We start from the raw sequence: 23,041 nt of genomic DNA, 5'->3' as shown, positions 1-23,041 counted from the left end.
GTGAAAAAAACGACGAAAGTCGATCTCAACCGGGTTAGAGATTGATGGATTTTATCCTGGTGGGCGCTAGAACGCGACAAAAGCTTCTCATTGGATATTTGCGTTGACTGCCGGTGTAGCGACGCTTTTTCCCGCGTTTTCCACGGAACCGAGAAAGAAAAAAAAAAGGAAAACAGAGGAGGAAAAAGAAAGAAGGAAGCAACAAAAAAAGGAGAGATAGTAGTGTGAAAGGATTCCGTTGTTCGGGAAGACAAAGGGCCCATCACGGTTATGATTCATGCGAAATTGATGAAGCGCGCGCACCTACGCGTGCTTCCATTTTTAACTCGCGCGCAGAGTGCTGGGTATTACGCGAGCGTTAGGGTTGCTCGGCCGACCCTTTGTTTCATTCATGAACTTCCCAATTTTGTCAGGGAAAATAATTCTTGAAAATGTAACCAAGAAAAAAAGAATGTGGCCGATGAAAAATGGAGGAAAGAAGGGTTGTTTGTAGAACTGTTTTATGTTGTCTATAGATGTTCGGTAGCACAAACGAGCCAAACAGTTAAATACCGTAAAGCAATAGACCAGCCTAAACTAAGGTAAAATTTCATCGTAAACGAATCATAGCCATCCTACCATAAACTCTCACGCACCCATCTTCTCCTTTTTTTTTTTTTGGTTTTTCCAACATTTCCTTAGTTTACAAATATTTTCAAATTTCTCCAACATCCAATCGTCCATTTCTAATTTTTTGAGTTCTCGTCTCAATCCAGCCTAGCATTATTCATTCAAAGCTATATAATTCATGTCACAGTTAAAAATTGGGAGAATTATCAGAATTACTCTCGTTACCATTGTGAAAGTGAAAATGAAACAGTACTCTGATTAAAACTACACTCAGTACCTCTAAATGAAATTCACAAAAGCTACCTAAGCTTTTAATTTTCATACCTGATGCTATAAGCAATGCTGTATTTTATAAAACAAATTAAAAAATTAACATTAATTTCCTGTAATATCTTATCATACACTTTGTCGTCACATTTCACCGTTAATTCCAATTCTTTCAGAAATTATTTCGTACCCAAATTTCGTCACAACTATTACTGTAACATGTCCCACGTAAAACAAAAATATCCAAGTCAGATGATCCTAGTAGAACACGTTCGATCGCGAACATCTTCAACCGTTTATCTTGCCATCTGAAGCTCCGCGAAAACCGCTCAACCCCAATATTCCACACTGAAAACACGTTGCTCCCTCAAGAGAAACAATTCTCCCCACCTTGAAATCCTCCGAGCAAACCGTTCGCGGGACCAATTGAACGAATCTTCTGTTTCTGTTCTCGCAGCTCTCGGCCAGGTGATGCTCTACGTGGACGGTATGAATGGAGTGATGGAACATGGTCAGACAGTTCAGTGGTTATACACACTGATAGCCAGCCGCTTCCGGCTAGTGGTGAAGACCGCGTTGAAGCTTCTGTTGGTGTTCGTCGAATACGTGGAGACGAACAGCCTGCTGTTGGTCAGAGCCGTTAGGTCGGTCGATACATCTAGGGGAATGATACCATGGACGAACGTGATGAAGCTGTTGAAAGATTACGACGCGGCTGACACGGAGTTACTGATCTACGCGACTACGTTGGTCAACAAATGCTTGAACGGTATACCGGACCAGGACACTTATTACGATCAAGTGGACTGTTTGGAGGAGCAGGGTATCGAGGGGATCATCCAGAGGTACATGTCGAAACAGGGCACCGACCTCGACCTGCTTAGACAGTTCCAGATCTACGAGGCCGTGCTGCACCACGAGGACGGGAACGATAGGGGTTCGCCTATTCGCCAGCTGGACGATAACATCAGGTATCGATTTTGGGCGATTTCCTTTGACCCTTTGCCAAGTTTGTTGATCTTCGCGGGCATTGTACGGCGAGTGTTTAGCGAAGGAATTTTCGAGGAGACTAAAGGGGATGTTATGAAAGGGTTGAAGGAAGTTTTGGGGAAATAAGCGGGGGAGGAAACTCTTGATTGATATTCTTGCTATAAGGGAGATCGGTAGTTTTGTGTTTATTATGGGAAATATGGGATTAGAGAAAAGGCCGTCGAATCGAAATCGCGAAATTTTGTTCGAGATGAACTCTGGCGGTTAATCAGAAGGTGGACCAAAGTTATAGAATATATTGGGGACTATTTTGATGATTAGGTTTATATTATCTGTTTCATAAATAAAATTTGAATTTTAAAAAATTAAAAATGTATTTTCACATATTGTGATCTTTTAGCTATGGAAAGTGATATTTCGGCAAAGGCAAAAGTGATACTTATTATAAAAACTCTTTTGACGATTAGGTTTATATTATCTGATCCATAAATAAAATTTGAATTTTGCTTAAAAAGTTAGAAATGTCTTATATTTTCACGTGTATCGCAGTAATCTTTTAGTTGTGAAAATTGTATTGTTTGAACAAATTGATATTTATTATAGAAAATACAGATTGTCCAAAGCATGACTTTCAAGGGAAACGATAGTGTCCCGTTCTTCCTTTTTTGTCAAACGCAGTACAAGAGAAACTTGTATACGAGGAAAAACAGCTTAACGCGACGCATTGGTAGTAGTAGATGTATCCGATTATGCCGACGAAATCGCCTCGACGAGCTCGTGTTTGGATTAGTGCCTAATCTACGCTCCATCGCAATAAATTTCAGCTTCAATTTATTCGAACACATTTCTAACGAGCTGATCGTTATAACTCGCATAATTCTTCCGCTAGCTTTGCTTCCTCCCCAGCACTGACGTCCACGCTATTCATGCGGTTAAGTAGTACGAATCAACGACTGTGGGGCAATTAGACTCGTGAAAATAAGAAACTTCCGTTTAAAAACCCGTCGGTTTGCAACGATATCGAAATAACAGAATGGTGAACAGGATAATTCACGAGGGGACAATTTTCTTGGTGTAGGAAAACGCTGAGAAACCGGAAGTCCCTGGTGGATTCACACGAGCGGCGGAAATCTCGGCGACACTCGACGGGCACGTCTCCATTGTCGATGTCCTTGAACGCACGCCTAAGTCCGCGGCTCAACCACTCGTTGGGTTTAAGCTCCCTGAACAACACGCTAAACTCGAGCTTGCCCGACGACGACGACGAGTCGAGCAGCTCGCAAAGCTCGCAGGGTCACCTCGGCGAGGTTCAGTTAAACGGCAGCTACAAAGAGAACAAAGGTGAGACGATCGTTTCTTACGTCCTTGTTCTTTTATGTATCGATGCTGTCCATATGGAGCATTTTGTCAAGTGCTTTTGTGCGAGGCTATCATTTTCTACACTATTTTCTCTTTTCTTATTTTTTTTGTTATCAATGCTATCCATACGTAGCATTTCACACGTGGTTTTGTGTGAGGCTATCATTTTCTACACTATTTTCTTTTTTTTCTTTTCTTATCAATTCTGTCCATATGTACCACTTCGTCACGTGATTTTGTGCGAGACAATCATTTTCTACGCCGTTCTCTTTCTTTTTTTTAATCAACGCTGTCCATATATGTATAGCGTTTCACACGTGTGAAGGCTATCATTTTTTGTGCGAGGCTATCATTTTCTACACTATTTTCTTTTTTTTGGTTTCTTATCAATTCTGTCCATATGTAGTTTTTCTATTTTCTTTTCTATTTTCTTTGCGGTTTTGTGTGAGACGATCATTTTCTATTTTTTTATTTTCTATCAATGCTGTCCATACATAACATTTCGTCACGTGATCTTGTCCCCCTTTACGCGAAAGTTTTGGAGGAATGGAGAAACTCGTATATCTCCTTCTTGTTCCAAACATTTTCCTGTTTTTCCTTCGGTTGTCTTTTACTATAGGCAATTTTTTAAATATTCAAATAACTACTTGGAATGATTAATTGAGATATAATACATGCAAAGTGGACGATAATAGCGTACAGGATAATAATACACAGGGCGAACTATGTAACGTGTTCACCTTGCATTATGCCCTGGTTAGTGGATCGATCGAAATTTCTTTTGTATAGCGAAAGCTCTGGACCCTTTGGTATTGGTAAAATACCACCCACCCTGCAGTTTCTCAGTTAGCAAAGTGGTCGTAGCGTAGGAGTTAGAGCAAAGGGGTGATCGGTTATAACGGGTCATCAAGTACTTAGATGACAAGTAATGGCTTTACGACACGTCAATCGCTATTAAGTGTTTACGCATGTGCACAAGAGAGACGCATGGCCTGCAGGAACGCTGCGTTTCTGCTTCCATGAAACACTTTCTGAGCTTCAATCTCCGAGTAAAGCAAAATACAACGAGTAGAAGTTTAAAAAGAAAGGGACACTCAAAAATAGCATAGCTAGATAGGCTAGTAAAAATTTAAAATTAGGCAAAAGTTTGGTCTACTTGGCCCGCACATCGCAAAATCAAAGGAACCAAAACGTATTCGATCCTCTTTCATTCGACTTCTCCAAACTCCTACCAAAAAACTGAAGCACAATAGAAAAAACGCCACGTTGCACTGAAATGTGAAATTTGGACAGCATTGTTCCCTGCGCTCTTCTCTTTCTTATCTCTCTCGAGACGAATTTTCACTTTCGTCCAATGTACGCCGGGTAGTCGATGGTACGTCGCAAATCCGCTCGTTAACGATTCGACCGCGCGATGAATACGAACTTCGACGCCCACGAGCGGCGATTTCCGCGTTAACGGATCGTCCCTCTCTCGGGAGAGAGACCTTGCGGTTTTCAGTTCCCCCGTGTGTTTCGTTGCGGATGCAGCAAGCGGCGAATTGCGAACCGGCCGCTAGAGATCGGACGAAAAGCGTAGTTTCGCTCGAAGGGGGCCGTGATTGAGCACGTTTAAACCGTCGCGGAAAACGGCCAGCTCGGTTCGTCCGTGCAGATACGGTCAAGTACGCGACGTGAACTCCTCTCGGGCCACCGGAAACGAAACGTGGATGCCGGGACCGCGAATAATACGCCGGGTTCAGATGGTCAGCGTTTTCATGGTTTTCTATTTTCCGTGTATACATACTTGTTAGTTTTCTCGAGAAAATTGCGTTTCGCTGTTCTGATGTATAGGGAAATAATATTCTCGTTATTATGTAGCGGAATAATTACTTATGTCTCGTTATACTTTCACCTTACTTTTTTTTTATTATTTAATTTTTTATTACTTGTGTTGTTGTTTTGCAGTTTTGCCAAGTGTTCTAGCTTTGTGAGGCTATTGGATTGCTGCATAAGTTCTGTTTAGTAATTTTTTAATGCGGATGAAAGTTGACAATTGTAAATTATTCTATTTTTTAAATTGAAAATTGCGAATTATTTTAGGTTTAAAATTGAAAATTGTCAATTGCTTTATATTTACAATTGACAATTGTAAATCATTCTATTTTTAAAATTGACAATAGTTAATCATTCTGTTCATAAAATTGAAATTTGTAAATTACTCTATTTTTGAAACTGAGAATTGTGAATTACTTTATAATTAAAATTGAAAATTCTGAATTTCCTTATTCGTAACATTGGCAATTGTAAATTATTCTATTCTTAAAATTGAAAATCGTGTATTATCTTATTCTTAAAATTGAAAATGGCACATTATTCTACTTTCAATATTGATTAATCGCATGAAAGTTGATTGACAGATTCTTCGATACACAATTGTCTTCACAGAACAGTTACAATCGACGAGCAAAAGTACTTTCGTTAAATTTATACCGATATGATATATTCTAAATAGGATACGCAGGTGTTTGAAGTGGTCAGTGATAAGATCTGTGAATGACACTACGTGATTTACAAGTTTGAACTTGGTCGTGGTGAAACACGTACCAGTAAAGAGTACTCGAGACAGTTGTCTGGCATTGAGTAAAGGTGTTACAAGGGTTTAAGCCTGTTATTATTGATGTACTAACCTTCGTGGCGAAGATACCAATCTTTGAGACAATTCTCGGTACGGACGCCGAACGAAGATTGATCGCGTCGCATCAATCAGATCATACACTCGAAGAAAATGCACCATTCGTTATTGATAAGATTGCATCGGACCTTCAGATTCACTGTTCAAGCACCGTGCTACATCTTCATAGAGAATTATTTAATTTTCCGATACACCGATACAGTATCGCCACCACCAACGAAAAGTGAGAATTTTTTCTAAATTTTCCAACGCGACAAACAAAATGACAAACGCGCGCAACGCGGAAATCATCGTTCTGCAATCTTCTACTGCAATATTTTTCACCGTACAAGCGAACAAAATTTCACGAACGAAATCTGCAGACAAATGTGCAATTTTTACACGCGACTGCAGCAAAAAAAAAAAAATTGCAATTTCATGCAGGCAGAAAAAATGTCGATACCGATTATACAGAACTTGTGGAGCAATCTAACGCAATTTTCAACGAAAAAACAAAACTGACAGCTGCGCCGAAAAATCCCTCCCCCCCAAAAAAAGAGAGAAAAGAGAAAAAAATCCTATGGCAAGTTTCCCCCGGTGCGTTTCATCTGCTTGCAATAAAATGCATGGAATAATCAAAGATCGAGCGTTGAACGTCCGGATCGGTGGCGGGTAGTTCGACGAAATAATTGATACATGGCGTATTTTTGATCGTGATCCGAGGGGCTGGCGCGAGCCGCGAAGGAATGACACGCGTGACGAGCAGAATTTATTGGGACTGTCGTCGAGGGACGTTTCGATTCGTATCGCGGCCGATATATCAAAATGAAAGTTCGGTCGTTGTGTGATTCGACGCGAACGAAAACGATCGCGCGATAAGCGGCCGGTGGCGTCGCGAGCGAGAGAGCGAGCGAGCGAGCGAACGAGCAAGCGGGACCGGTAAATAGTAAATTATAGTTCGACGCGGAAAATGATCGAGGTGGCGTTTGTATCGGCGGCGAACGGACCAGGAAAGAAGTGATTTATCGCGGCTTTCAGTGGACGTTGGCGTGACACCGGCGTTAAGACGTCGAAGGGAACGAGCCGAGAGGCAGAGGAGCTTTATCAGGGAGCAGCAAGAGGCCACGGCGAATATGCGAGCATCTGTGGTTCCTTCGGATGAGCAGGAAAGTCAGTAATTTCATTTTATTGTTTTAACTTTGAGGTTAACACCTTGACGCTCGTTCGATCCTCCGAAAAGTGCAATTTTGTTTAGTTAGTTTCTTTCACTTTTCCTATTGCGCTATCTTGTTCTGTTGCAAAAATATAAGTCACAGCGTAATAAATAAATGGAAAACTTATTTCTATACGCCTAGGAAGTAATTTCAAGAAAAACTAAAATTGATCATTTTTGGGACATCAAGTTGAGACAAATTTGAGCGTTAAGGGGTTAATTGGCTTTACTCTTTGCTGTATAATAACGAGTCAGACTAGTGACACAGAGTTTGGTCAAGATTTGATAGAAACAGTTGTATCGGTAATAAAGATTAGTGTTAATTCCAATTTGCAAAACTGAAGATTGCCAAATTTCATTAAGCTATAATATATTAACTCTTCTTACTTAATATAGTACTAAAACAGTAAATGACTGACGCTTAGATACACAGTCAGGAAAAGAAATCGTACCTCAAAGGGTTAAGGTGATTCACCACCTGAGATGTCCAAAAATAAAGTTTCAGAATTTTTTTCATAGGCAACCACTAAACGAAAAGTTTCAATTTTTTCAGAGGATATAAATGTAACCTTCAGCTTCCTTCTCTAATTTTTGGAAAGTAAAAATGTTGCAAAATGGAGGATTTATTCGCTAAGTGCGAAACCTCTTATACTAAAATTATTTCAAAATTGGAACTGAAATCGTCTGAAATAAAAAATTCATTTTGAGTTATAATATATTTGATTTTGAAGAAATTCATGTAACAAAAGATATTCTAATTATTAACTATATCGTATTGATAGCGAACATGTTATTCTGTTTGGTTATTAATGGAATACTATAATGAATTGTTCTTTTCAATATTATTTAATTACTTCGCGAAATGTCCGAGGCAGATACGAGTAGTTAACAAAGGTGTTATAAGGTCAGGTCAAGGTTGTGAAGCTTGGTGCACAGGCAGGAAATGATCGATACACGCAATTTACGAGGGTTATGCTGCTGGAACGCTGCATATTGGTCAATGTTACGGCGAACACTCAAAACGACAAACCTACTATGAAACATGAAGTTTGGAAAATATCGATATTTTTCAAAGTATAATTTACTCGATGTTAAAATCGGTATTTTTCCATGAAAAAGTAAAATCCAAAGAAACGTATTATTATATACTTTCTATTCCATAAAGAGCACGATAAAAAAGTTCGAGCTGTAAATCTGTCTTTGTATCTTTTTAACTTGCCAGAAACTCGCGTTTCCACTCGTGTAACTTCTCCCAGCTTTCAAAGATGTTTGTGTACAGTTTGCATAGGTTGTTTGAAGTTTCTCTCGACTAGTTCCCCGACCAGTAGTTCGAGGATCAGTTTCTGTTTGCATTTTTAAGGGATCTTCGTCAAACGTGCGTGCTGGATTCCGCCTCGGACCATTGGTGAACCTCGACTCACGAATTCCTTGTCGTAAGACCTTGCAAACTGAGTCCACGGTGTCCAATGTTGTCCCTTCGAATGTATTCCGAGTTCTCCGGAAATTCTAGGAGCAACGGAAATTTTACGTCGAACAGAAAAAACTTGCTCGAAAGGAACGATACTTGAAACTTTTTAATAACGAGTATTTGAAAAATTGATGAATATGAAATTTTGTAAATCACTCGTTGTATAAGAAAAATTAGCAAAGAATATCACCGATACTGCACTGCTTTGAAGTTCATCGTTGCAGTATAAATAACAAACGAGTATTGAAATTTTCATTCAAATTTATGAGTTTTTATCCAAGAAAGAAATAGTTAAAAATAATCGAATTTTTCTTAGTAATTTCCTAAGTAGCTGTAGATCATTTCCTCCCTTATACGTAGCCAAGCTTCTTCTTACATAATTTCAAACTAATTGTGTAATAATGTAACCCTTTGCACCCCATTAACTCATTCGAGGCCAATCACACACCTGGTGTGTAATGTAATGCCGCCCCTAGGCAAAAAGACCAATGGCACACCGTGTGCGTAATGATCATGGATTCGTATTATGTTATTACTGAAGTAATCATGGAAATAAGATTATTTTTAAACAAAATAGAAGTTAAAGCTCTGTAGATATTAAAACCTGCGTTGGTTTTAAGCTAGGGCCACGCACATGGTGTGTCATTGCCTGATTTGTACGAAAATTGTCTACAATCCCGACTAGAATTTCAGTTAGGCATGCCTAAAGACGAATGTGGGCCCAATACGGAAACGATTAGGCATACCTAAATGCTGCAAGCCTAATCGTTACCGCATTAGGTCCTAATTCGGAAGGAATGATGCGTGCCTAAGTTGGGCATTCCTAACAGTTGCCATACGTGGCCCAAAGGGAGGTGGCCGAGCACACGCCTAAGTTAGGCATGCCTAACAGTTGCCATACGTGCCCAAATGGGGGTGGCCGAGCGCACGCTTAGGTTGGCCATTCCTAACAGTTGCCATACGTGGCTGAAATGGGGATGGCCGAGCGCAAACCTAAATTAGGTGGAGAGGGGCTCTCAAACTTATATGTAGGAATATTTACAGACATCTCAGTGTCGGACGTACGCTTGCTTGTAGAGGTTAGGTTGCCATAAGAGAGCTTTCAACAAGATAAAAGAGATTTCATTAATGTCTCCCAATGACAGCCCAATAAAGCTATTCTAATATGGGCCTAATGCGGTTGGCCTCATTGGGAATGCCTAATGCGGCCCTAGGTAGTCGCGAATATTCCACGTTACATACCGCATGCGGGCCTAACAGGCAAATTAGGCTAGCCTAATGCGGACCTAATATCTGCCTAACTGAAATTTCCAGTCGGGATGTTAATTTTTCACTTCCCAAACTTTTCTCAATTTTGAACATAAAGAGAAAAAAATTTGGCTCCTGCGAACCTACTTTAGTAAAGTCACTGGCCTCGAGTGGGTTAAGTAATTTTACACAGTCAGTAGTTCTCAAACTTTTGGTTTCCAAAAGTTTCACTGCAAAGATATTATCTAAGAGAAGTGCAAAGGGTTAACAATATCGAGAGAAGAAATGACAATTTAATTGGCGAGGAATAAACGAATAGGATTTCCTATCGATGAAGGTCCTTACGCGACGAACGGGTTGCGTTACACGAACGGCACGTCGTACGAAAGAAACGCGGACTCGCCGTCGAATAAGCTGTCCAGGACGAATAGTAGGAAGGACTTGACGCCCCTGATGAATGCTGCGAACAAACTCGACTCGGAGGAGAAGAAACCGTGGTACGGCAAGAGCCCGGACGAGGGTGTCGAGTGCGACGAGGGTAATCACACCGACGAGGATGAGGATCGTCGAGTGGTTCTACAGCTGAAGAGGGAAGGAACCGTCAAGGATCTCACACAAAAGCTGGCCGCTCAAAATCTTATACCGAGCAGCCCGGTCGAGGAGAAGGTTTCCAGGTAATTTGACCGTACGACGCGTACAAGAGATTAAGGCCCGTTAAGGAAACACTGTTGACACGTTTGCCTCTTATGTTGACCACGGTCGTTGAATTTATTTCCCTTCCCTTCTCCTAAGGAACATCGAGATTGCTTTTCTGTTATCGTCTTCTTTAAGGGAGAACGCGCGGTTTATTTGTAGGAACGTCCAAATCGGTATATTAAGACAATTCCAATTTAATATTAAAATTCAAATTGGAAATTTGAAGTTGAAGTTTGTCTTATGTCAAAAATTGCTATTTTCATGTCTTTCTAATCAATGAGTTATTAAGATTTTAATCAGTATATTAATAGAATTCCAATTCATAGTAAAACTTTCAAATTAATTTCAAAATTTGAATTTAAATGTTGTCTTATGTCAAAAATTGCTATTTCCACGTATCTATTCAATCAACAAACAAACCCAAAAACCCAAAAGTTACCCAACCAGCCCACTGCAGTATCAAATTTCCACTAAAATCCCCGTCTGCACCTTCCGACACGCCCTAACCAATTACCATCACCCCGATTACAACTGTACACATCACAACAGCAACCTCTTTCTCCGCCCTCAGGATAGGGGACATGAGCGGTCTGATCTCGAAAGCAAAGGAAGGCCTGGCAAAATCAAAGTCGAAAGCGGACGTGTTGAAGTCTCCAACGGGTGACAATCTTCCCAAGCTGCAGGAGGCGAAGAAATCCGAGAACGAGCTTCACTGGGAGGAGCTGGTGAAGAAGCTGAAGCGGCCGTTGGCCCTCTGCGACCTCGACTTCACCGATCTGAATTCCGACGACGAGGTCGACGTTCTTGGCCCCGTGAACGTGACGAACGGCGTTCCACCGCCCCCGCCGCCCATGGTGCCAGTCACCGGCGGCATTCGTGCACCTCCGCCACCTCCGTTGGGGGCGAGATTGCCACCGCCCGTGCCCCAGGCACCTCCGCCGCTGTTCGGCGTGAATCTCAAGTCGCCGAGGTCACCAAACGCGAACGAGACCAGCAATACGCCAAAGAGTCCGCCGGCGACCTTCACGAAGAAGAGCAAGAAGACGGTGAAGCTGTTCTGGAAAGAGGTCAGGGACGACCCCATCATATTGTCCAGGCTCGATAAGAACAAGATGATATGGGACGAGCTGTCGCCGGTACCTGTTGACACGCAGAAGCTCGAGCACCTGTTCGAGAGCCGCGCCAAGGATCTCATCACGAAGGTGAGCAGTTCTCGTTCTTCTTAGGCTTACTCGTGTCACCACGTCGCTCTTCTCCTCTCGGAGAAGCTCGCCTCCTTTCGGGGATACGGAACGCGGGGAGGATCTCACGTTTCTTTCTGCGTGTAGAGGGAGTTAGGCTGATTAGCTTGTGGACGTCTCGTGGACTATGGGTACTAACAGTATTTGGCTACTTCGTGGTGAAAGTAACACTAATTTGAATATGTACATTGTTTTCAATGGTAGTAGAATTTTTTTTAGGCAGACTATGTCAAATTTAATTCTCAGTTTTTTTTGTAATAATGGACCGTGCGATAGAATAGTGTTACTGCATTTTACTTGTACATACTTGCTCAATTTTCGTGCGTATGGAATAATCAAATTCGATATTTCTCGTTAGTCAAGGTTCCACGAAGTTCTACTTGCACAAACTCGAGTGAAGAGTAGAAATTCGGCAATTCGATCGGCAAATACCGCGTGCTCTCCAATTAAGTCTGTCCATCGTTCGTTTCGAAATCACTCGCGTCAAACGTCCCACGCACAAAAGAACAATCGTGCTACTTCACAGCAAGCGTTTACCACCGCGGCGAAAGAGCCTGAGAGAGAGAACTCTTTCAATAGTTTCAGCCGTGCACAATCGACACCGATGCTTCTGAATCGCGTGCCCCTCCCTCCCTTCCCACTTTCTGGCAACAGAAAATAATTGAATTTCCATCGAGCTTCGAAACTTTTGTCACTCTCGCCACGCTTCTCAGGCAGAGTGCATTCTCCGTTGACGTAAAAAGTTCTCGTGGTTTCGCGCGAAAGTCCTCCGTTTCTCGCGCCGTTGGACAGGAAATTTAATTACCGCGTGGAAATTCACGGAAAAACCGACATGCCCGCTTGGTTCCATGAATCTTGCCGTTTCTTCGTTCAGGTCTGTGTCTTGCACGCGAGACACAGAGTGAAAACGTGGCACGAGGACGTTAGTCATTCCGCGACGCCCGATTCGTTAGGCCTTGAGCTCGCTTGTCTCAGCCGCGAGGAGCTTTTCATCGCCTGGAAATTCCGCAGCCCGCCTATCCACAATCCAGAATACACAAAGCTGCGTGGCTGGTTAACCGGCTGGCTGACTGGCTGACTCGGGCTCGTTTAAAGGGGATGAACCCTTCGAACTAGCGGGGTCAAGGAATCCTTGCTTTTTAACCTTTTAACTGTGGAAGATGAGTTAACTCGTCGTTGGTTCGTCGATACTTAGAATACAATAGTCTGTTTATTTTTAATTGTACAGTTTTGCCTGCGTTAAATGAGAGTGTTAAAGTTACAGTGGTGTAAGTTACATTTTCGAAAATTTGGGCCTAAGTGCTGAAATGTAATCTACACCGGCTACACTGTTGAAAAGACAAGTGAAGTTACAATTGGGACAGATTTGTGGTAATATTGGATACGATGCAGCTGAAATTTGGTGCTGTGGAATATTCTTCCAATTTCAGTATCAAAGTACACCCGACACTTTTTTACGCGAGTATTTGTTTTACGCGGCAAATTTACCTCAATTTACGCGATCTTATTTTACGCGGTCAGATATGTACATACATATTTTCCTATAAGTTTTAAAATTGATACTTTTATACAGTCAGTATTGTGAGATCTTTGTGAAACTTTGTCGCGTTAGGCCCGCACAAGGCGTTGTCTTTGGCCGCTGGGCCGTAGTGCGGAAGCGAACGTTGGACGTTGAGAGGACGACATTGTTACTATACTGTTTAGATTTATAATTTATATTTTTTAATTTTAACCCAGTCATGTCTAACAAACTTTCAATCACACGAAGGAAGAGAAAGTCGATGTCTTTGGACATGAAAATGAAAATTTTGAATCGACTTGAAGAAGGAGGAAAACCTACAGCGAAAAACTTTTACTAGCTTTTATTTCCAATATTTTTTCCTTTTACACTGACAGACTCAATTCACGCGATTTTTATTCGCGTAAATCAAATCCACGTGGGACGGATATTCGCGAAGTACTTGCTTGGTACTCAATTTTTCATAAATAAAACAAGTTTCGTCAATTTTATTTTATAGAGTTACTCATGTTGGCTTCTGAGTGGTTCAAACATGCTAGCAGGTAGCACAAAGCTTCAAGTTAGTTAGAAATAAAACGGTGGATAGTTCGTCAATTGTTTTAAGAAATCGAAGTGAGAAACGTTTTGAAGCACCTCATCGCGCCTAAAAGTGCACAATTCCACGACGGTCAAACTGCATCGAAACCACTGTATCATCCTTCGATTAATAAATATCACGTTCCCACAAAAGTTCCACAAATTCAAAATTTCATCAATACCCCTGTCATTTATCGGCAACAACCTCATGCATCAGAATTAAATACACAAACTCCTCTCTAATCTGTAACCCCGTTTCTCCGCGCCATTTATCACGAGGAAAATGAAAAAGAAAGGAAAAACCACCCTGAGAACTACCTTCGCACCTAAAATTCTCGAGCAACTAACGAAAAGAAGAAAAAAAAGATCGTCAAGATGCACGGGTGCTCGTTACTCACAGGGGATTCATTTAATCCGTGACCCGTTGCTCTAATTAGCAAACATTTGCTCGAAATTTTCGCCCGGGCATTATCCAATTGCGAGTAACCTTTTTTTCGTGTGTTCCAGTAATTATTGTCTCGTTTACCCCTTGCTCGAGGGTTCTCTCCCTTTCTCCGGGCCGGCTTCTCTGGAGATATTTTTGAATAAAGGCCGCTAGCCACGGGAGTCGAGGGTTAAACACACTAGAGGAACGTTCCGGCCGGAATGGAGTGCTGGAAATTGCATTAAATACACAGACCCTTTTTTTCCCCTCACACTCGCTCTTTCGTACGTGTCTCGACGATAACCGAAGGAGAAGCGAAGGCTTGACGGGGACCTCATCCCCGTTTTTTCTCGTTTTTCTTTCTTTGCACCGTGCTAAAATCACAGAGCACCGTTCGAACTGTGGCGTCTGGACGCTTTAACGCGTTCACCAACAACGCGACGGTTTAAAAAGTTTCGGACAGTTGAACGCTGCGGTGAAAGAAAAAACGTGTTTCAGTGGTTCAAGTGTGCTCGAGGTAATTAGAAAATCTCGTGGATGTTGAATGAATATGGTTTTGGGGATCTGATTTTGGAGGGGGACACGAGAGTACTTTGGAATGGGAGAATTTGGGTGTACTTGTCAGGGTGGAGATTTAGAAAACAGACGATTTATCTTCTTTGAATAGATAATTCTAAATAGAGTTATTTTGAGCGAAGTGGTATGGAATGTTGAAAGTAAGAAAAGGGTTTACTTTGGAACAGAAAATCTTCCTTTGAATTTAGAATTTTTTTCCTTTCTTCATTTCTTTTAAATTATATTTATTTTATTATGGAGTTTAAAGACGAAATAGAATTTAATGTATTCGTCTCCTTTTTTTAATTGAAGATGATAGTAATATTGACTATACTTATTTTATTATGAATTTTAAAGATGAAGTGGCGGTTGATATATTCGTCTCTCCTTTCAAATTGAAGACGACGGTAATATTGACAGTTTGAAAGAAGACCAAAATGAATTTTCGTTCAGTGGAATAAATGGGAAGTGCACTTACAGAGCCACTTGATAAAGAAAGTTCTTTGAAACTTCCCCTCTTTATTCGTTGACAATGAAGTGATAAATCGTGCTGTAAAAACGAAGTAAATACTCCACTTTGGCTTATTATTAAAAACTGGCTGCTACTTTAGCCTCGGAGAAATAATGTTCATTCTGGATACAATTTAACGCAGGAGAGAGCTGCGCCGTCATAATAAAGCAATTTACCTTTTATATCGTAACGAAGGGAAGGCATTCTATGCTGAATTTCAAACAATTAAGTGTCTCGTACAAATGTGCATTCAATTTCAGTCACATTTAATATCAACATATTGTAGATATAATATAATTGGAGCCAGAGTGTCAATTATTTAAAAACACTTTTTTATTGCACCTTGTTAATTTTTTGAATTTTTGCATACATATTTAAGAATATTCGCCATTTGTATTATCACGTCACGTTCTATTAGGTGTCAGAAAAAATTCGTGCGGTTTTTATGACAGAAATGGAATTTCTTGCAGTATTTCCCAAAAATAATGTCACAATAGTGATATCATTAGGTGTAGACGAATTCTTTCCGACTGGATTCACATAATTGATTCGAAACCACCGAGTTTCTATCGCGATGACATTCGCAAGCTGCCAGAAATGTGGCAAAAGATCATCAACAGTAATGGAAATTATTTCCATGATTGATCTATTTTCATTCTTTCTAAATAAAACTTTGGTTGCACCCAAAAGTCGGAAAGAATTCATTTCTGCACCTAATAGTCGTTACATTAGCTCATCGCATAAGCTCGTGTCGAGTTTTATAATTATACATATTTATTTATTCAGCCTCACAGCCATGAATTGGACTTGGTTTACAATAACCTACGTTTTATAAAACTATCTTATTCACTCATTCGATTCGTTCTCTCTCTCTCTCTTCCATTCACATTCCCTCGTACTCTACTAACTTATAACACTACTTATTACCCATTAATTGTTGCCCCTCCCTTATACTATAGTATTCTCTTTGGTGTTATCAGCCACTCTCTCCTTTTTTTTTTCTTTTCTTTTTCCGCTTCTCGAGCCACTCTGCAATCTTTCTGTCCTGTCTCCCACTCACTACGTCTTCCATCCTGATATCCCTTTCGGTTTCTCTGCAGTCCCTTGTCAAATGTTCCAGATTTCCGAATCTATCGCCACACAAATCGCATCTCGCTTCTTCCTCGTGTTTTATAATTTAGATCAGTATTTCCAACGAACCTTTAAATCTAATAAAAAAAATCCAAAAAATTTCTTCTCATTCCACAACCTTCTCATTTTTTTTTTTTGATAAGACGTCTTATCGTTTATTTTTTTTTCTATCGTCGCCTTAGAATTTCCTTGGATTTTCATTAAAATATCTTTCGCGTTCGCCCCGAACTTATGCTACGACCTAATACAAATAAATAGCGATTAATGTCTTAAATAAAATTGTACCTATTCCAAGAAAATTCCAATTACCCGCATGCCGTATTACAAATCCGCGGGAACTTTCTCCGGCATCCAGCACTTTCACGAGCATCCTAATCCTCCACCCATAACGTTCACCATAACTCAGCGCGGCAACACTTCCATGGCGGTGTATCAATTCCATCGGAGCCATTTACACTTCCTAACCCCATTTAACAATCACGCAGAGAGATAACGCGACAGCGAACGCGCGTCGGCTTCTCCGGATACCTTTGACACGGATTACGCGTTTAATCCGGCGCCGTTTGCAACAGGGTTACTCTCCGCCCGGTCCCTTAAACCGCTTTACCCTAAACGGCTTTATTTTCGATCGCGTATAGAGCAACAGAACGAACGAGGCGGCGGCAGCTCGCCTGGTCGTTTATCGCCGCGCCGCGCGGAATCCTCGCGCGTCTCGATCCCTACGGGAGCTTTCGTGTTTCACCGAGCAAAAGGGGGGAAAAACGTTTGCCGAAGCTTTAAGAGGATAAAAAATTCCGCTGCTCGTTTCACATCCTTTTTCCACCTTCCCTTTCTATTTTTCTTCCACCGCGTTTCGCTCGTTTGATTTCGCGTCTTTCCAAGGGGACTCTCCCGCGATAAGTTGACGAATATGTGAAATATTCCGACCCGATTGAAGTCGTAAATCGATCAAATTGGATCAGTATGATAGGCATTTGAAAAATTTTCCGGAGATTGAAATTTGTTTTTTCATTTTTTATTTAATTCCCTGTATTTAATTTACTTAATTTCCTTGCACTCTGATTAATAGTTGTAAAATATTCTGCTGCGATTGGAGTCGTAAATCGATCAAATTGGATCAGTATGATAGGCATTTGAAAAATTTCCCGGTGATTGAAATCTGTCTTTTAATTTTTTACTTAATTCCCTGTATTTAATTTATTTCATTTCCTTGAAATCTGATTGATATTTTCAACAGTTTTAAGCGCAAGAGGATACGTTGATCTAAGTATAATAATTAGTATGAAAGTTGTGAAACAAGTTGTACAGTAGTTTAAATTGTGACGGCGTTGGCGAAAGTAAGATTGAGATGCTACACGATTAATTACAAAATCGTTCCACGTTGCTATATTAAAATTAAAAAAAAGTTGTGAAAGCAACGCGTTGAAAAACAATAGTGCGGATGAGATGTTTCGTTGAGAGGATACTGCGAAACTGGAACAGTTACGACAGATTCTGCAAGAATCTCCCCTGAGAATTTAGATAAAAATTTTGTAAGATTCTTTTATGAAAATTTAGGTTGCGATTCTGTAAGAACTTTTACGCAACGAGTCAGATGCGTTCTCGCAAAGTGTCCTAAATTTTTCATTTTATCTTGTGTACTGAAAATATAGACTACCTTTCAGTTTCCTTCAGTTTTCGATTATACTAATTGGCGTTGCTATTCTGATCACTCCTTACTCACATTATACGATCCTATTAGGTAAAAACAGTGGTGAAAATTGTGAGATTGAAACAGTGGCCAGCAACTTTATTTCTATTGTACTAATTGACGTTAAGTATTATTCTGATGACTCATTATTAACATGAGATGAAAACAGTGGTCACATTATTAATATTAGTGTCAATATTAAAATACACTTCATAGTTTTCTGATGATGAGAAAATATGAAACAAAAATTTCCGTACTTTGAGTTTAATAATTTACTGTGATCGAATGGAAGACGTTAAAAAGGAAAGCATGACACCTTCGTAATTTAGCCACCCTTCTAAATAACGTCAAATATCTAAAATGCCTAAAATTAAAAAAAAAAAGTTTTTATGTAAATGAAGAATTTTTGCAATCCAAGTCCACGAGAAGAAAAGGACCAACAGCGCATCATACGAGAGTAATCGTGAAATTGTAAAAAGTTTTCAGTGTGTATTGGGATTATTTAAAAAAGTTTCCAGTGTGCATTGCAATTATTGTCCAATATTTCCAGTAAAATATTTGACCCACTTAATATTCGACCGAGTGAACGCCTCGACATTGTTTGCGTTGCATTGAGAAGGGGTGGAAGTTCCTCGAGGCGAACTTCTTCAGAGCTTTATCCGGTCGAGTTGGGCTTCCGTTCTCCTTCCAACACTTCTTCGAGGAAAATAGAAAGTATTACGCCACTGGTCAGCTACGAGTGTCAACGAGTTCAAAGGATTTACGTTTCCTGCCTGTTCCGTCCCCCTTTTCCTTCCCGCTGTTCTGTTTCCGGTTTCTTCTTCGTCCGACGTTGTTCCGTTCGACTTTCGCTAACGACACCTCGCCTCTGTACTATTGTGTTCGGTCGTTAAGCAGCGAATTCTCTTGATTGAAGAATCCTTTGTACCTGCAATAAAGGCGTTGCGATCTAGATGATCTTGAATGAAGAAGTAATTCAGCTTAAAGAAGACGAAGTTCTTCAAATTTAAGCAATTCTCGGTGACGAGTAATGTGGAACTTTTCATTTGTAGACATTAGGTGTAGTAACTATTGTTGAGGGGTTGTATTAAATAAATAACTCGTGTGGAGTAAGGTAAATAATTATATTTTAGAAGATGTTCAGACAAGACGTAGACAAGACGGGCGCACAATTAGAACTGCTTACGGAGCGTGGTGACAGTGTGCACATTTATACGTGGGGTGTTCGCAGGCATCCCCAAACCATATTTATCAGACGTGTCATAAACCTACCAATATTCTAGGATGTCGATTTTTCATGCAGTACTCATAAACCATTCTGCTTCAACAACTATAATACTTCATTTCTCCGGTAACACTGTCTGTTAATTTCTAAAAATTAATCGCACCTGCTAGATTATAGTTTCGGTAAGACGTTCACAATTTCCCTCAAATCTGAATCACACCGAAAATTTCATTCTCTCGTTTCGCTTCGTGAATCCTATTAGAGATTCATGTTTTAAGAAATAACCGGTGGATCTTAAATATAACCGCTTTATTAATAGATTTATTTCAATTGAAAGAAAGACTTCCTTTAAGCGTTCCATTGAAGAAAACAGCATTAAATTCGTAATCTCGTCTGTGCCACGTGAATAGCTTTGAAACGGAATTAAAAGGATAAATTTCATTCAAATAAACGTCTCCACAACGACGCAACAGCCGAATCTCGCGGTGGACGCCTAATTTGAATGGCATCTCGCCGATTTCTCGTTGTGAATAATTTTCCGGCATAAATAATCTCGCCGGAAGTATTTTGTACGTTTAAAAAATCTACGATATTTATCAAGGTTAATAAAACGTCGTAGCACGCGACCCAGTTTCGTCGGTGGAGGAAAAAGCACGGTGAACGTTGAATGAACAGCGTATTAAAAATACGACAGAATGTCCCTGACAATTTAATCAATTTACGCGGTCCTTGTTATGAAAAGAGCTCGACTTCTCGCCGGCTCTTTGCCCAATCGAATTTCAGTGAATAAATTTCGCCGAACTGAACGGGGAATGGCCGCGCGTATTTCTCTATTTCGATCCTCCGTTCCGCCACGTCGCAAATCCTTTCGCCGCGTAAATTCGAATCGCGGCCACTCCGCGTATCAGGTAAATTTCCCGGCAAATAGAGGGAAAAGCGTGCACGTGAAATCGGCAATATCTCGTAGGAAATTATTATTCCTTATCCGAGCGGCTGCAAACCGCCGCGTGGAACTTGGATTTGCAGTTCACTGAATCAAGTTCACACCTCTCTCTGCTCGTTCTAATATTTATTAGCCTGAATTGATGTTCATTGATATTCGTTCGTAACTCGTCTGTGTAAGGGCTGTCTGGTCTAAGTAATACTTGTCAGGATTTACTTAAACGGCCTCGTCCCTTTCTTGTCCGTCTTTACCCACTACACGCTTCCTAGTATAATATATTCCGCTTAGTCTTATTCAACGCGTCCTTATATACACTACCATCAACACACTTTTCATCAATATTAAATCTGCTGCCAATTTTTTATAGATTTGAAGTTTATCTCAATTCTACTTTTATCAATTTATCCATATCGATTGATTCGAATGATAAAAAATTCAATGTAGGTAAATTGCAATGCTCAGTGATTCCAAACTTTTGGCCGGTAGTGTGTGCCTTGACGCCCCTCTCTTGCCTCCGGGAAACCCTGGCACAGGTTGGAGGTTTCCTCAGAGCAAGGTCCGCGTCAAGGTCCTTACCTGACCCAGCCCTTAGCGCGTGGAGGTGTCAAGGCGTTGGGACTGGGTTCCTCCGCAGAACTCTCCCAACACTCGCTCGACCATACTCTTACATTTGTTTGATTTTTTAGTGAGGAAATGTAATATGAAAATTGGTGCGTTACTGCTTAACACTGGGTGTACGGGACGCGCCATTTTGACGCATTTCGAATTTCACAAGGAAAATTGCAGAAACCGTTTACATTTCTCTCCTACCACTTGTGCTTATTATAAATTTGATATAAATATGTAATATCACGTAGTTTAGTTTATAAGTTAATAGCGTATAATATGTTTGTTTTTGCTGGATTGGGACATTGGATTGTTAATAAACTAATGTCTTTCTTAAGCTTTAAATAAACTTTCTTTATTTAACTAGAGATTTACCGGAGAAAACGTTCGAACTGTGCGAATTACACGACGAGAACGGGAAAAGGAAGTCAGGTCAGAAAAATATCTGCTCTGACTTTTTCTAAACAAAAGATCCTTTTTCCTATCCAGAACTGCAGACTCTGTCTAGGGCATGGGTGTCCAACCTTTCGATTTGCTTGGGCCATACGAAATGTATAATACAGTTAATTGTACATAAGTAACAAAACCTCCTTTATTTTTTAATATTTTTTCTTATAATGCAATTGAGTCGTGAAAAATATCGCTAAAAGTCACACAATAATGTTAAAAGTTTACGATATTGTGCTGTTCAGGGCCACGTTGCGGCCCGCGGGTCGCAGGTTGGACACGCCTGGTCTAGGGTATCCCTTCTCAAACGTGCACTCGAGGACGAAATATCCAACAGTTTTTAAATCAAATAAGTTGTTTTTTTAAAGGAAATGTGCGGTAGAGATAGGTGATAAGATGTGTTCGTAAACCTAGTGTTAATTATGTTAATTGTTGTTCATTATTGAGGTTCGTAAATAAATTTCTTTCAATTTCTTTGCTTGCGATGAAAATGAATAAACGTTAATTTCCAATTCAATCGTGAAATCATGTTTAAATAAGTTCGAAATGGAAGCGAGTCGCGGTGGAGCAAAGTGGAACGATTTTTCTGTGTTAAAAATTCAGAGATGTTCGGTGCTCTTCTTTTTCGAAAGTTTCTTTCATCTGCTGAAGTACTTACGTGCTTGCAACTTCCTTTACGGTTTCTTTTTTCGACATTTTGCGGGTATTACGGTTTTTGCTTCGAAAAATGTACTTTTGATTAGAGTAACTAGCTCGACAAAGTGCTTTTTAATTTGAGTAGCTGCATTTCGTACGTTTGCAGGGAAATTTGTGAGGAGATATTTGAAGGAAACCTTCGTTTCGTCGATCTAGAATCGTACAGTGATCTCGTTAAAGTCTTGATTGGGGGAGTTAGTTATTGTAGAAGTTTATTTTATATTGTCCTTTGATAGTTGTAATTGGATTTGTCGTTGCATTTTTCAACTTAAGCTATTCCATACAAAAATCATTGTTTACTATGCTGTTCTTTCACGATGTAAATAATCACGTAAATATTCAAACACAATGTTTTTATTTATAAACTTGAATTCCTTTAAAATCTCTTAGTTTTCTGTAAACACTAGGAACGTGTTAATGCTAAAGAAAAAATTTTTTAAATGAAACTTGAAAGCCACGGAAATCGTTTCAAAATTCTCTCTTCGAAAGGTCTTCACACAACTTTCCAACGTGTCGATAAAAAAGGAAAAAGTTTCAAAACGAAACTACTTAAGAACCGCGAAAATCGTTTCGAAATTCTCTCTTCGAAAGGTCTTCACACAACTTTCCACAAAATGTCCCCGACTCTAAAATCTGACTCTTTTCCCACCAGCACCCCAGCTACCCCGTCGATCGTCCAAATAGAATCACGTTCTCCGGTCGTATCGCTTGTACATTAACGGAGGGAACGATATCGAATAATAATGGCCGGACATGTCTCGTGCAGGCGTCGCGTCGTATGAAAAGTTGGTGGAAATTCTTCACGGCGATCGCTGAAAGATTCCACGTGAACTGGCCTGGCTGTCGCTAATTGCCAGCGTAATTACATGCCGGTTTTATCGGCTTTGCTCGTTCGCGTTCCACCTTCTTAATCACGCGGGGCGAGAGCCAATGGTCACGCTGGCATAATGTGACGTTGCTTCTTAAGGCTCCTC

The 23,041-nt window shown here is 40.3% G+C and overlaps 1 protein-coding gene across 1 annotated transcript in view; it reads left to right on the top strand.

The window, feature by feature from the left end:
• The window catches only part of LOC108578600, a 377,474-nt gene that overhangs the window by 310,702 nt on the left and 43,731 nt on the right, over positions 1-23,041 (top strand). Inside the window, exons 14-18 of the mRNA XM_017941964.1 lie at positions 1,334-1,847; positions 2,945-3,207; positions 6,917-7,048; positions 10,145-10,481; positions 11,075-11,705. Coding sequence (XP_017797453.1) covers positions 1,334-1,847; positions 2,945-3,207; positions 6,917-7,048; positions 10,145-10,481; positions 11,075-11,705 — 1,877 coding nt within the window. The remainder of the gene's footprint in view (positions 1-1,333; positions 1,848-2,944; positions 3,208-6,916; positions 7,049-10,144; positions 10,482-11,074; positions 11,706-23,041) is intronic.

The sequence above is a fragment of the Habropoda laboriosa genome, unplaced genomic scaffold, assembly GCF_001263275.1.
Source record: "Habropoda laboriosa isolate 0110345459 unplaced genomic scaffold, ASM126327v1 scaffold45, whole genome shotgun sequence".
In the NCBI taxonomy this organism is placed as follows: domain Eukaryota; kingdom Metazoa; phylum Arthropoda; class Insecta; order Hymenoptera; family Apidae; genus Habropoda; species Habropoda laboriosa.
Note: the sequence above shows the minus strand (reverse complement) of the source record. Positions and strands in the feature narration are given on the sequence as shown.